The sequence below is a fragment of the Pelecanus crispus genome, chromosome 6, assembly GCF_030463565.1.
Source record: "Pelecanus crispus isolate bPelCri1 chromosome 6, bPelCri1.pri, whole genome shotgun sequence".
Taxonomy (NCBI): Eukaryota; Metazoa; Chordata; class Aves; order Pelecaniformes; family Pelecanidae; genus Pelecanus; species Pelecanus crispus.
The window spans coordinates 38,038,842-38,055,354 of NC_134648.1; the positions used below are offsets into that span (position 1 = coordinate 38,038,842).

Sequence of the window (16,513 nt, forward strand, 5' to 3'; positions counted from 1 at the left end):
TTAACTACAGTTTATTGTTGCTCTACTGCCATCAAAAAAATGGAAAATGCAGAAATCAATTACCACAAAATTAAAAAGAAACTACGTGTTCCACCTATATATCTATGTAACTTTCCTTACATTCTGACCATTCACATAGTGTACATTTTGCAACACAATACATGATGCATTGGTATCACAGATAGCAAGCACAGAACATTTCATCCAATTTAAACTGTAATGAACGATGCAATATTATATATATAGATTTCATAAATTTTCCTAAAAAGGAAACTTTATTACATCTTTCCCTTCTGATCGATCAAGAAGGAAAAACTTGGTGTGTGTATATATACGTACACAAACATTATTAAAAAGTAATTTGAAAAGACTAAGATCAAATGCACTGAGGCTATTTAACCACATGCATGACAATATCATAATACATACCCGTCTTTCTATATGAAAGTAGGATACTAACAAGCCAAAAGAAGATAAGGTGAACAATTATACCACAAGGCTAAGAAAATTACCCTAAATACACAGATATTTTCTGTCATATGGAAGTCCTAAATATGAGAAACCAAGGGAAAGCCTATAATTTTGCAGGATGGAAATTAGAAAAGGCAAAAAGAAATTCAGAGCAGATAGTCACTAACATAAAAAGCAAATAATGTAAAATAAATCACTTGGGGAACTGAGTGGTTCAATAAAGGGTACTTAAAGAGAACCCAAATGAACCCTTTAGACAAAATACGTTAGGAAGACAACTAAGTGGAAACATTCGCTCCAAAGAATGAGGAAGAACTGTCAGAGGCTGATGTGCAAGTCTTGGAGGAAGTGGAAAACACTTGAAATGTAATCAAATCAATCTAGACTTTGAAAAAACTAAAGCAAAAAGAAAGACCACCAACTGATGGTGGGCACGAAGAAGCATTTCGTATTATGCCATTGTTATAACAGACTTTCTTGCATCTTTGGCAGTCTTCATTTTGAGAAGCCTCTAATAGGTTAAATCAAAGTCTTATACTGGACAATCTGGATAATATATGTATGACTGAATACAGCAGTTAATTTTGTCCTGTTTAACTACATACATAAGAGCGCTATAATTTCTTAACTTATGCAGAAGTTTGTTATTATTGACACAGATACTTCATCATTTGTGCTAAAAATCCTTTGGAAATGTGTTTCTATAAACTAACCAGGAAAAGACCAAGACACCATAAAGGGACATACAACTTTTGGGTACTGGGTATGAAAAGGGAGTTTTCAACCCCAAATTTAGGACCTAAATTTCTGATGTAGTGAATGAAAAGAACTGGGTACCTGGGTATAGAATTCATAGTCAGAATGTCTATAGCAATAATACTACACTTGCTAGTAGAGCATTAGGGGTCAAAGTAGTCAAGGGCTACTGCATTTTGCATCCAGTCCTCAACATCTATGAACCACAGAGACATTTAGAGACGAAAGATCTACAGATAAATCAGAAACATCTCCAGCATCATAAACAAGCTCAACACGCTTTGTACAAAGGATAAAACCCTTCCTTGACAATGGAAGTTTGCCACAACAAGGCAGCAGCAGCAATCCAACTTAGTCCTGAGTCCCAGCAGCCAGCTGAACTATTTCAGCCATGAAAAGTGATATTCACCTATGAAAAGTGAACTATGACACCCTGCAATGGAAGGTAAAACTTCTTAATGTCCACGCCAAAATTCACTAGGAGAAAAACTGCACTTTAATCCTAAATCTGAGGATTGTTTAACTTGAATAACTTCAAGTCAGCTCAATCATTCACTTCTAAGTTTTGCTGAAATATTGAGCACTGTGTTTGAAATCTTGCCTCCCACCTAGACACTGATGTCTGCCTACAGCCTTAATTTAAGAGCCTGAGTGAGTCTCGTGAAAACCAAACTAAATGAAATCCACAGTTGGAAACCTGTCACACAGCCTTAGGAGACTAATTCATTTCCTCAGATATGTCTGATCTGATCACACGTCCCTTCCAAGGTGACAACTGCAGTAGGAAAAGGCAATGCTGCTAACATCAACATTTAATGTAACTGTCCAGTGCTTACAGCTCTTGCCAATCAAGTGGAGGCCTGTGCTGTGAGTTCTTCTCATTGAAAGGCAACTCAAACACAACCACCTTTTGTTTCCTGTGAGAAAACCCTGACTGCTAGTTAGACTATAGGGGTAAGGCACTTCCTGTTTTGCCTGTCAGATCTGTGTCAAAGAGTATTTAACATTTTCAAGCCCAGAAAGAGAAGAAAGAAAGAGTATAGCTTTGTAATTTAGTGATGGACGTATAAACAACTGAATGTGGACATACACAAGAACGAGCTTGTGCACACATGTACATGCATGCAGGGTGGGAGCAAAGAGACAGTCTGTCCACTAGACTGCTCTTGCATTTTGCATGGAAGAATTACTGAATAAATTCTGGAAGGAAGGAAGTGGAGAACAGCATTCCTCATACTAGGCAAAGCCTCTCCTAACCAGACTACAGAGTCTTATTTCCTCCAGTTCAGCGTCTCTCTCAAGCCCTGTGGATCTTAAACTTTTAAGAAAAGTGATGAGAAGTGCCTAACCTAAAGCCTTCAGAAGCATAAGGAAGGGTTATGATTACCTTGGCTCCTGTCTTGTGATAGACAGACCAACAATTAGGCTTCTCTCTTCTGAAAGAGCAAATACGGATTTGAGCCTTTTTTAATGGAAGAGGATCTAAAATCCAGGGCTTGGAACATAACATAGCAACTAGATGCTTAAAGAAATTGTAGACCCTACTCTTTAAAATGCAAGTAACTGGTAAAGTGGTTTCCTTTGTAGAGTTAAAGGCTGTCAAAATGCTCTACATATGCTCACAATTTTACGCACAGGACAACTATTTTGAGAACTCTGTATAGACTTAGGTGTGAGACAGACACAGCCTACTTAGTATTCAGCCTACTTACCACAGCAACATGCAGTAGCCAAACTTTGGGAACCTTAATGGCAACCCATGGACAAATTTAGCCTTCCCTATGGGAAAAATAAACTCCCTGCAGATACACTGCCATATGCAGGATGAGTTGTTTGCTTTTATTTAGTTTTGGGTTGGGTTTTTTTGTATGTGGAATTGAACTGTAAGATACAGGCAACTACATTCTAGTTAAAGCTAGAATGTAAAGCTAAAGTGTGTTTTAAATATGCTCACACTATTTCAGATTCATTTTTCATTCAAACAGCTTTATTACCTAAACAACACACTCCTAAAGAAGAGGAAATTTTACATGCTGAGTTTTTCACTCAATACCTTTCAACATAGATGTTCTTTCCAGTCCCAAGGGAATAGAGGCTACAAAGAATTCTGTAACATGAAACTTGTACATCACCCACTAGAGGAAAATAAGAAGTAGATTATCAGTATTTATTCCACTAAAGGCTACTTTCCACATATTAAACATCTGTTTTACACAATCTGATAAACGGTGTCTAAAACTTTTAGCGTATCTATCACTGAACACTCTAGGCTATTAATACTCCACACATGTTATTTATCTTCAATTTCGCTGATACCTGGTCTGTCATCTACATTCATTCCAAAACCTAACAGATCATTGGACATTCCAAGAGGCCAGCAGATACTTGCTAATAAGATAGTGCAGGTTATCACGCTTGCAGAGTACAATTTTAACCACATCAGTCTGTGTGTCTAACCTCTAGGAACACAATCTAAAGGCTCCCCACCTTTTTAAAGAAAGTCTAAAGGCTTTTCATGGCTATCAGTCTTTTAACTATCTTATGCTTTGGAACTGTGTTCACCCAAATATTTACAAAATTTTGGAACAGCATATTGCTGAATGTTCAGGAGGCATTTCAGTAATTTTAAACTATGTGATGCTAAAAATAAGGAAAATTTAAATTGAAAGAACTAAAGTGGTTTTCAAATGTAAGAAAAAAACCACAAGGAATTAATAATGAGTTGTCTCCTTTAATCTAATGAAATAACAATATGTAACAAAAATAAATATAATTTAATTCTCCATAGGAAACTAGTCTCATCCACACAGTTGGTAAAAGAGCACTCAAGGGGAAATTTTAATTTCTCTCTCTCAATGTTTGCAGAAATATTGTACATAATTAACTTGAAACTTACTGAGTATTATTTTTAAACATGCAATAGAAATAAGGTACTATGCAGCTTATTTTAGATTTAATGCTGGAAATGTGTTACTGAAAACAGAATTTCATCCTTTGAATTCATGCAATCTTTACTAAAAAGCATTTGTATTATTATAACACAATAAATTTCAAAAATAAAATAAAAGACTTACAAAGTAAATCAATTCCAAACTGATATTGTGAAATGTGTTCAAAAATCGATGTCAAGATTGGTAACAATGCTACTGTAGTATAATTGATATTCTGTGAAACACCCTTGATTTGTGTTCGTGAATGGGTAAATTTTCCAAGTTTAAGATTTTCTGAAGTTTTTTCCAGGTCTTCAGCTGCATTTTCAAAAAAGGCACGCAATCCAGCTTTAACAAGCTCAGATCCTGATTTCATAACAGTTCTGTAAAATAATAAGAGAAAAATATTAACTTTGCATTGATGTTTAGTAGCTGTATAGATATATATGTACATGTTAGTTACATTCTATCAGTCTTTGAAGATACACACAGGTATCAGTGAACTTTACATTACGAACTAAAAAGGACAGTTACATCTACATAGCAATATAAGCAGCAGTTAGCTTGTAGTATTTCATACAAAATAACAAGAACAAAGAACTTGCTTCCTCAGTCTTGTCTTTCCAGTTTTTGTGATCTGCTTTCAAATAAGATAATGCCTTCTCAGCAAACGTCATTAGGTGGTAAGAAAGCTCCTTTTTACAACATGCTCAGGAAAAATAACTCTTAATCCCTAAATTTTTATAGGAGGCACAGTAACCAGGTATGCAAAGTCAGGATACATGCTTACCTAACTTCAAAGCACCCTAAATCTAGACAATGCAACTGCAATACCAGCGTCACAGTCCGATTCCTTAATTTTTTTTGCACTCTTCTCCAACCCCTTAATGGAGCTTTCCAGTGTTGTTATTCACAATAAGTTCACTGTCAGGCTGCTGTATAACGCAACCAGGCCAGAAAACAGCTCAAATTAGAAAACTATCCTGGCCTGTGTTTTAATCTACATAAGCATTTCAATGGTAAACAGTAAAAGTTAGCAAATGTAACTATGCCCATATATTAATACATTCTGCATACTTCCAATGCCAAATTTTCCAATAGGCATTAAACTGCCTCAATATCTAGAGGTATCTAAACTTGCAGTTCCAAAGTTTGTGTCACTTATATCTCCCAATAGAGTCTTCAAATGCCCTTGGAAAGGGTGACAAAAGTCTTCTATGTTTTAATGACAGGAATTGAACAGAAAAATGTAGATTAAACCCTTCAGATGAAATCTGCTAATATGGAGGTCAATATCTGAATTATTGGTATTGTTAACATCATTAATTATAAATATCGAATCAAAAATACAGAAACAATCCAACTGCTCCTGAAAAGCTCTGCGACACCTACGTAGTTTGTAGTTGGAACAAATGTTGCAAACTTACCGTGTGTCAAGAGACTGAGCTAAGATGTGCAGGCAGTTCACCATTGTAGCAGAATCACTACCTGGTTAAAAAGGGACACTATGAGAGCACAGTAGTATAGAAAATGTAGGATAATCTAATGATCCAAAATGCCATTATTGGAGATGCACAGGTTAAACAAGATGTAACACAAGTCTTCCACCTTAGGTCACTGGAGGGAGAGTTAGGTCTGGTTCTAGAACTAACTTTCAATCTTTTAAGCCAATTTCCATACAAGAACTAAAAAGAATAACAAGTGTCTACTTATGGCTCATTTTCATCACCTGACCCTGCAACATTCTGAACTTTGTATCTTGTAGTACCTACATTTCTTTTACAATTTTCTTACCAATACCTTTGAAAAAGGTATGTTACTTTTCCCTACATCCCCCTAGGCCATTGAGAAATTAATCTACTGGATTCAACAGCTGGATGGCAGAAATCAAAACAATTAGTGTATGGTCACTTTTGAAAAGCTAAAAGTAGCTGCAAAGGCATGAGATTTTTTTTAAAGGAGTCTGAAAATCCTAGAAGCTTCTATTTCTTCCTTCTCCAACACTTTACAGATTCTATTAAATCTTAGCTTCAGAGTCATGTTCAATGCGCTCACTAATTGCACTGGAAGTTTATGCATCATTTTATAGAATTTTGCCTATAGCTCCTGAAAAGCTTCAGGTAAGATAGAAGAAATGGTTATACATTCTTTATATTTTTAACGTATCAAGATGTTTCTTAACAACTTACCAAAAAGTGAGATCCTATGTCTAACAAGAGCAGCTAGTTTGCAGAACAGGCTAAAGTAGAAAAGAACAGAAAGAGCAAGACAAGACAAGACAAAGATTAAAGATTTATTTAGAATATGAGGTAAACAGTAGTAGGAATATGAAAGAGAAAACACAACATAGTTCCTGGAAAGTGTATTTTGAATCATACATTATAATAACAGTCAAATAACTGCATTAAACAGAGTAACTTTTTGAAGCTTCTGAATTCTCTCATTTTCTAAGCTTCACTACTTCAGAGATGACTTGAAATGTGAAACTTTCTTTTGATTACAGTGCTTTCCAACAATTGTGTATTATATGGTTGAGTCATTCTTTATGGCTATTATTTCTGAATAAGAAATTTTTTTTCTGAGAACGAGAAAAACTCAGTAACATTTTAGCGTTTTACTTGACATTCTGCAGGAAACGAATGTTACAAATCTTCATACTATTTAAAACAATTTGAGAATATATCCTTTGTAAATAAATAAATCTGTGTTTAGCCACTTCTGGTGACAAGATGAATCCTGAAATATATAAACACTAGAAGAGCTTCTGGCAAGTATATCAGAAACTTGCATATCTAACCTATATGTCAAAATAATAAGATAATTAAAAGAAAGGAAAAATTACCAACTCTTTAAAGATTAAAGGGACTACTTTAACTTCTAAAACCAAAGATAGCGAGGCAGACTTGTTTACCATCTGTGCTATACTTTATAGATGGAATTAGGATGGAACAAAATGAAGCAACTATACCTTAGGAATTGGAATGGTCTCTTACTAACAACAGATTGCCATTGTTATCTTCACAATAGTAAGGAAATACTATACTTCCTATAAGATGAAAATAACTGATAGTGACTTTTCTCAATAAAGAATGGACAAAGAATTATATTTCTGAATTTATAATAGCAGATATGCAGGCTAGACATCTAACTTCCTTCATGTGCCTTTGTAAAGGCATTTTGTACAACCCTAGTAAGCCTCCTTCTAGCTTTATTAAGCTGACCTGACTGACTTCAGGTAAGTAATAGGAGTATTCAGAGAGGAAGCATGAAATTGAAATGAAATGAAATGGAACTTCCATCCTCCTGAACCTGAGCTGACTTCTCCAGCTACTGGAGGACTATCTTGCACATTTGTATACAATATATCTGAAAGCTCAGTAAAACAGAACTTTAGGGACTTAACACTCACTCTTACAGGCAACTGCTATAAAAGGACTACCACCCACCTAGAAGATGGAAACAAAAGGGTAACAATAATTTAGAGAAATGCAAAAATACGTTGGAAGATGAACTTAAGAATGGAATCTAGGAAGTTCAGTGCTAGGCCTGATCTTATGTAACAATGAGTAAGTAACCTTTATATCTATTCTTCTGTTGGAGAAAGTAGTCAACTCTGGTCAACATAGTGAAGGAAAGCAAAAGAAATTTGAGAAACTGACAGTTAAAGTAAGAAAGCATGAGAGTAAAATAGAGTTTGAAAGATTATGATACAAAATGTCCCAAAGAAAACAACTGTCAGCACACCTTTAAGGGGGATAAAAAATTGGCAACAAAAATATTAGATGACAGTCACAGTTAAAAACAAATTAAATATTAATTTTAAATTGTTAATTGCAGAAAAATGAAATTCATATTTTTGTAAAGGCAACACATTATAAATTAAAAGGCAACTGTCTCTTTTTAATTCATTTTTCTAGAATAACCTTGAGTCAAATGGCTGACTCCAACCAAATCTGAAATAGTACAGCTGTCTAAAAATTACTAAATTCCAGCAATTTTTGTGCGGGGGTAGAAATAATTTTGTAGAGAAGGGAGAATCCATAATTACCCTTAAAAAGCTGCATAATGGTATTTTCACATTTTTTGATACCTGAAAATTTAAATGTGAGACCATTTAAATGACCCAACAGTGGGATAAGCTTCAACCAGAAACTGCCATCAACAAAGAAACACAAACCCATCAGAAACTAAGTTTTCTTAGTTCCATAGCTCACAGAATCATGTTATCATCCACAATTATATATTGTAATATATATACTTAATTCTTTAATTATATATTAAAGAATACTAAAATGAGGAATTCTATTCAGTCACTGCCATTCTGATACAAAATAAACTATTCACTTTCTATCCAAGAAAACTGACCTTTTGAACTATCTTTCTCTTTAATCTAAGAAGAGACCTTTAATTATCTATATAGAACCCTCCTGTGCGTATCTTAATTTTCTACTTACCTTGCTACCATTTCCTTTTCCTTATTTGATGCATATCCACTGCTACTGAGTGTTTTTGTTGGAGAAGACAGGAAGTAGAGGCAGTGATTTGTAAAGTACTGATCAACTAATGGTAAAAGAACCTAAGAAATACAGATACAAAATGTATTTTTCACAGAGCACAATGGTAAATGTAGCAACAATGCTCTGATTGGTCAAAGTTCATTCAAAGAATTTTAGTTCTGTAACAGTTGTATTTTCTCATTTCAGACACGAAGTCATATAAATTAAAACCTTAAATCTTAAAATTTTACTTAAAAGTTACATAAATAATAAACAGTTACGTAGATCTATTTTGGATCTAATATTGTAGGCTTACTCTTCTCACATTCAACAGTGACAAATATCACCAAACTAAGAGGACCCTTCCTCTCCACTATTTATGTAACTGTCCAGTACAGATAAGTACAGATATAAAGATTTTTTTTTTTTTTAAGATCCTAAATTAAATCCTAAATCCTTACTTCAAATCTGACTATTGACAACATTTTCCTTATTAGGCACACAAATGTGTATGACATTACTATGCATAGGAATAATTCTTCCTGTTAATTAGATGATACTATGCACTTCAGTGATATATCAAGGCAAAAATTTTCAGAAATAATTTATATGTTCAGTGAGACTATTTAATTTCATGTAATGAATAAGCTGCCTTTTAATTTCTATGTTCCTTATGTAGAAGCAGATATATTTAAATATTTTGAAATACGTGAATCCAGCAAATACATTGAAACATTTTTGAAGATATTTTGAAATATTTATTAACAACATTTAATTGATTACTTACCATGAAAAAAATGGGGAAGATATATTTCTATTACCTGAAAAGCAGTCTAACATTACAAATTTCCATGTTCTGTATAATGGAATGTATATGTACATTACTTGAATTACTAAGTCACTCACTTTGGCAAAGAATTTTATTTCTTGGTCATGTGGAGATTTTTCAGTTTTTCCACTGGTTACAATGGCTTCTGCAAGGATACAATCAAGGCAGACATGAATAAGAAGTTGTCTAATAAGAAATAACACAATAGCTCTTTGATATAGCCTTGAAAACTTAGTTTTGCTGAAATACAAATAAAACAGCAGAAAGCAGTTTAGCTAGTTACAGATGTCCAAGAATTCAATCTGCAAATTAAAAGACAGAATTTAAGTTTCTTAAATGCAATAAAAATAGTGGTTACTACAAATTTAAACGTATCACTCCAGATATTTAAATATCAACTATTTAAATTACTTTCAAAATAACATCTGCAGCTTACCCAAATGCGCAATAAACTCTTGAGCAGAATCAACATATTTTAAAATTTTCTTCAGAAACTTAAAGGCAAACCTCTTTTCCATGGATGAAGCATCCAACTCCATGTCATTCAGACCCCTGTTTTAGAAAGCATTAAGATAAATAGCATTGATGATGACAGTAGTACAAATGATGACAGCACTATGAAGCATTCCATTCCTTATTATCTTTTAATTTTTTTATTTTCGTAAGAAGGAGAAAATGACCTTCCATAGCAACTCGTAGTTATCAACTACATACCAAGAAATGTTAAAATCAGTTCATGTTTCTCTAAAGAGGTATAATAGCTTTGGATTAAAGTATCCAAAATATATTTATTTTAGGATAAGAACTTCAGAGAGCTTATTGCACAAACGAGGCCACGGTACATTTGACTCTAACAAAGCAATGCACTGACCACTCCATTTCTACTGCTGGCAAATTAAAGTGCAAAATGTTTAGGAAGTCAGCAATTACAGCTTTAGAAAATCAGTCTAAGTACCACACTTCATTATTCACTATTAAACTTCATTTTTGCCCTTGAATTTTATGAAAGACTAAAGTCAAAATTACTTAAGCTACTAAATGAAAACCTAAATGCAAGTAACAAACTATTATACTATTCAAAGTATTTGAAAAATTTCAACAGTATGTGATACTTTCTAAAGAGGCATGCATTATTTATTCTTTGAGATAAAGTCATGACATAAATCATGACTGGTTCATGCATGGTATTAAAGAGGAATAAAAACATGGGTGGTTGGCTGTGCCTAGATTTAAAACACTAGATTTTATTTTAGCTACAAATGAAACCTACCTCACTGAAATTCTAAAATTCTTTAGGATCACAGAAAAATTTAGGTTGGAAGGAACCTCTGAAAGTCATCTCATCCAAGTCCCATCTCAAAGCAAAGCCAAATCCAAAGTTAGATCAGGTTGCTCAGAACCTTGTCCAATAATGTACTGAGTATCTTCAAGGATTGAAACCTCACAATCACTCTGGAGAGCCTACTATAAGGTTTGACCACCCTCACTGTGAAAAAATAAGGGTGAAATAGTTCATATATCTAACTGGAATTTCCCTTGTAACAACTTGTTACTTTTGAGGAAATAAGTGTTTGACTTCATCATCTCTATAACTTTGCATTAAGTAGTTGAAGACAGTGGTAAAATCCCACTGTAGCCTTCTGTTTTAATACTGAAAAAATCTAGCCTCTGCTCAGAGCATCGCCTGGCATGACATGCATGCCAATCCCTGAAGCATCTTGGTGGCCCTCCACTTGATCAATTCTTTTGTCAATGTCTTCCTTAGTACTGGTGAACCAAAAACTGGACAACGTACTTCTGATACAGTCTCATGGCCACAAAATGGAAGGGAAAAAAAATCACCTCCATCAGCCTGCAGACTACACTTACTAATACAGCCTAGTATGCAGTCAGCCTTCATCATCACAAGGACACACTCCTGATTCACGTTCAGCTTGCAGAATTCAAAGGGCTTTTCTGCATAGATGCTGTCAGGCTCAATTTCCCTATCCCTAGGGTTACTCCATTCCAAGTACAGGACTTTGCATTTACCTTTGCTCAACCTCACAGGAGTTTTGTCAGTCCATTTCTCCAGCCCATCAAAGTTCCTCTGAAAGGCAGCCAAACTCTCCCAATTTATTGCTAACGGTTCATTCCACAAAATTGCTAAGGACATCATCATCCAGGACGTGAACAGGGATTTTCTTTCTTTTTCTTTTTGAAGTCACATAACTCTATAGATTCTTAATTTATACTGTTTTTAAACATACTTGTTTTTACAAGTCATTAATTCTTTCCTCTTCGTTTCCTTGAGGTTTGCTTGTACATTTGTTTAGTTTGCAACATCTTCATAGTCTCTTTATTCCAACATTAAGAGGACTAAACTATACTTGAGATTTTCAGTTGATAGATGGTGGCCTACACCCAGGACATCTAACTGGCTTGCCAAGAGAGGAGGTAACTAAGTAACATTAAGGGAAACCTCTGCTTACCCATAATGGCTACTTCATTTGCTTCTGTACAGACTTTAAATAGTAGTAGATAGGGAGACTCTCCCTTTCTCATTTAAAGAAAATGACCTGGCTAAAGGAGATGCAGAGACTACAGAGATGTTGAACAGTGTGTCAGAAGTAGGGAAGAAGTGAGGAACTGGTATTTTGAGGCACTGAGGCAAAAGCAAGAAAGGAACAAGAAAGCAGGAATTTTGCTGGACTCACTGTTGTGTTATGGAGGAAATGATCATTTGTCCTGAGACTCCTTAGCACTGGTACAGGAGTAAATTAAGGAGAATAAATGGAAGATTAGACTAACAGTTGAAAAACAACTATCAGGTGAATCCAAGTATACAAGTAATTCTGTGGGAGAATGCTGATGCAGCAGAAATTTTAACAACAAAACTATCTAATACTAAAGTGTATGTTCTTGACCATGTCTGAACATGGGTAAGAAGAGAGGAATGGTTATAGTCTGGGGGAACAGAACCAGGGAACCAAGGAATACATTCCAATCTCATTTTACACATAAACATAAAAGGACTCTAACAGTTTCATTTGGGGGGGCGGGGGGAATATATATTTGAAGAGTCCTAGTTTATATACTTTTATGACCTCCTATTAATTGATATATCACATGTGCAATCAAATGATTTGGTATGTATTAACAGCTATGTATGGTTAACAGGCATCTCCTGCTGCCTCACTCTCACAGAGGATAATACAACTAAGTATTTGTCTGTATTTTCAGTGAGATCACTGTAAATATTCTCTTTCTGCGTTTATAGTAAGTCATGGGTGCTAAGAGATTACATGTACTTTCCTAAACATTGAAAGACATTGGTAGTTCTGTTAAATAACAAAGGCAACATCAAAAGAACTTATATTAATTTAAAGATGCTTAACAAAATACCATGTTGTTTCTAACATATACTTGAGTAAGGCCCAAGAGATTCATCTGTATGTCATAAACACCCAAAAGTGCTTCAAAAGTGTTCTCAACAAAGAAAGAGAAGAAAAAATCAAAACAGGCAGATGGTATATGTAAAGTACACACACTGTGCCGCCTATACGTTTCCAATTTTAAAGAATTTCCATGTTTTAATGATTAGTCCAACATTTTTAAGAATGACATTCTGGAAATGTGATAATTGCAACCAGCACTTCAAAAGATTTTATATATACTTAAAATATGCACATATTCATCTGAAGAAAACATTGAGAAGAGGATAACCTTGATTCACCCTGATATAGTCAATTACTGCAACTCTTTGCCCACACCCCATAAAGAGTTTGAACAGGCTTTTTCAACTTGACTTGTCCCATTAGTTAACACTTGTCTTCCTAACCTGAACAGATGCAGTTGCAAAGAGATATTAAAACTAATACTTGAGTAATTCTATTCGTATTTCAAAGGACCATTAATTTGAAGGAACTAAACCTGCTTTTCCTATTCTATAGCTCTAAAGGAATTATGGAGGATATGAAAATGTTTGGTGACATACCTACATTTTGGTTTCAGGCTGAGAGCCTATATATGTGGCAGGAGGGAATTTTTCCCTGTAGCGATGCAGAAATGTACATTTAGAGCTGCCTTCTAGTATCTCAAGAAACGTTACTAATTGTTGAAGCCAACAAAGTTACTTTTTGCAGATCCTAATAATCAATTTGTATAAATTTCTAAGTGTATACTTTCACTAGAGACACAGACTTGAAAAGCAGAAATAAATGAAGACAAGTGAGATCTGACTCTATGCACGTACAGAAAAATTTGTTCATGAATACAGTTTATTTTACAAAAATGCTTAATGCCAGCAAAATTGCAGTTTCCTATGTGCTTAGGTATTTCACATGCAATAAAAGATTATACTATAAGTATGGTAACTCACAATTCCATCATAAAAAGCCAAAAATATAATATAATAAGTTACTTTAATTTCACTGACAGTGTTAAGTCCCCACAGGCCAGCTTACTTCCAGACACAGCAATTCAAGATAGAGTACAACTAATGACGTCTGTGCTTCTGCTTGAGCAGAAGTTAAGGATGAAACGCACACAAAATAGCCGCTTTGTCTTACTGCTTCACAGAACTCAAACCAACATTTTTCTTAAAAACTGGATTAAAAAGCACTTTTACATAGATGTGTTTCAGTATCAGACCTCGGATTTATTTTCCCACGATCCTTACTGATACTGCTGGCTGCTAATATAGAAATGTTGAATCATCTGCTTGTTTAATTACACTACTGTTGAATTTTGTATTTACTATGATCACATAGTTATTAAAAAATATTACCTGTCTATACTATTTCAGAAGGGTCTTTCTGAACATAAAATAACAAGGACTCCGATTTACAGAAGATATGCCAAATAGTACTTATGTTAATAACTAACAGACTGCAGTGAGATAAGGACAATCATCATGGTTTGTGCACTGAACGTAGGCAAGTATCTCAAAAAAATGTGCAACTTACCGAGATATGATTATACCATTGACTTGAAGGAATTTAAACAGCTCTTGTGCCTTTTCACGGTCCCGTGATTTCTCCTTGGCTGTCAATGTGTCGTAAGGTACCAATAAAGGATGACTACCTCCACCTTTAGTAAGTTGAAAGAACTGTAAGTTTTTCTACTGTAAGATTTATTTTGCTTCCAGTACAAAAAGGAACTATTCAATTTTGATTGTCTTACACTGTCTTCTTTCAGACTGTTTCTTCTCCCTCATTTTCCTTGTCTTTTTTGTGTGGTTCACAGGATTCTGGCTTACCTTTGCTTTCCAACTCCATTTTCTTCTTTTTGGCCCATATATTATGGTAGTTTTCTGCCATTACCTCAACCATTCCCTACATTACCATCAGAAAAAACAAGATGCAAAATTAAAAGGTGACAATTAAAAATTCTGTAATTCTACATAATTTTACAGTCTTGAGTAAAGTCTACACTCTTATAGCAAAGAAACATTACAGTTAAGTGTCATTTCTACATTCAGCCATTCTTTGAAGTCAGCACAGGCACAGGATACACATATATCACATGTTGTTTACAGCCCCTTTCCCAGCTTCATAACTATTTCTAGGAACTCAGGAAGCACCAATGGGATAAACAGTAGAAATCTCTTCTTTAAGTGTGTAAATGGTATGGTATGCACTTCTCCACAACAGCATATGACAACCGCAGTCACAAATACACTCATAAAACCTGACAAAATTCAACTCATCAATAAATAAAACCCAAATCTATTAATCCTTTTCAGCACAACATATGCAAAACACAAATACAAACCTGAAGCTCCCTAGAAAGCACCACATTAGAGAGATCAAGTGGTGCCGGGCTATACCCATTTCCCTGCATGAAAAAAAGAGAATTATTTTCAGATAAAAGTATTTCAGATAAAAGAATCAAATACTCAACTACAACATCTCTGTTGTTGATCTGATTAGAGTAACACCATTCACATTTTTAAACTTTCTTGTAGAAGCTGTGTTAACCTTTTGTTTTGCAATGTGCTGAAGACACACAGCATGATTAACAGAATACATCTGCTGATGTGGAAAGGTTGCTGCAGACACTTAGGTCTCTCTTCGCAACAGATGGCAAGCTGCTAAGAACTATGCTTTTCAGCCTAAGAGAGGAGACCAATCATGAGGCACTCAAGATGTGCCTTCAAAACATGACAGAACAGTGTGGCAGCAGCCTGAATGAACCATATACTAAAGACAAGACATCACAACAAGAAGTTAAAATAGGTTATCGTCTCATGGCATTTACAGACTAAGAAAAAGGAGTGTGATATATTTATGCAGTCTTTAAATGTTTAAAATGTGAAAGCTCCAATGCAACAAAGCTATTAGGCACATGTTAAATATGAACAGTCACATATAAATCAGTGATTTCAATCATGTACTTAAGTTAAACATGTGCTGAAATCCTCTACTCAATCATGTCTTTATCATGCATCTTCCTGGGCAAGAAGGCCCAACTGCAGAACAGGTTCAACTGGCTGGAAGCAAAGATGCCAGAGACAGGACTCCCTGTAAGCGAGGGAAGTTCGCTGAAGAGATAAGAAATGCTGAAGTGTTGTCTTGTAACAGAGTGCTCAGGCTCCACTTTGGTAAGCAAAACTGGTGTGGGGCATGAATCCAACACAGGCTTAAGGTGCCTGATGCTGATGCTCACAGGATCGGTGCTGGTGCAGTGCATATAAGGAGTCAGCTTATGACACATCTTTGCACACACTTTGCAGAACTGCTTATGGCGGTAGGACTCTGCCCAATGCATTGCTCGTTAAATCTCACTATATTTAAGCACAAATGTGTTTAACTCACCTCAAGGGGTACAATAAAAATTCCCCAACACCTATCATAGTTTTAAACAGCTTTCCCCCCTCCAAGACACAGACTTATTGAGCAGCAGTCTCAACATGCTAATACAAAAAACTACAAATAAAAAAAATAGTCTCTATCACATCAAAATGCTAGGTACTATATAATTACCTGCAAATTTTGCCTATAGATTTAATAAAAGGTATTAAATGTGCAATCTTATTTGTCAGTGATAAT

General features: G+C 34.9%; 1 protein-coding gene across 1 annotated transcript in view; it reads right to left on the bottom strand.

Annotated features, from left to right (window-relative positions):
* Positions 1–16,513, bottom strand: part of RYR3 (ryanodine receptor 3) — a 203,530-nt gene that overhangs the window by 57,496 nt on the left and 129,521 nt on the right. Inside the window, exons 55-64 of the mRNA XM_075713037.1 lie at positions 15,237–15,299; positions 14,722–14,797; positions 14,429–14,552; positions 9,919–10,034; positions 9,560–9,627; positions 8,612–8,733; positions 6,347–6,396; positions 5,585–5,645; positions 4,302–4,540; positions 3,281–3,362 (exon numbers count right to left, since the gene is read on the bottom strand). Coding sequence (XP_075569152.1) covers positions 3,281–3,362; positions 4,302–4,540; positions 5,585–5,645; positions 6,347–6,396; positions 8,612–8,733; positions 9,560–9,627; positions 9,919–10,034; positions 14,429–14,552; positions 14,722–14,797; positions 15,237–15,299 — 1,001 coding nt within the window. The remainder of the gene's footprint in view (positions 1–3,280; positions 3,363–4,301; positions 4,541–5,584; positions 5,646–6,346; positions 6,397–8,611; positions 8,734–9,559; positions 9,628–9,918; positions 10,035–14,428; positions 14,553–14,721; positions 14,798–15,236; positions 15,300–16,513) is intronic.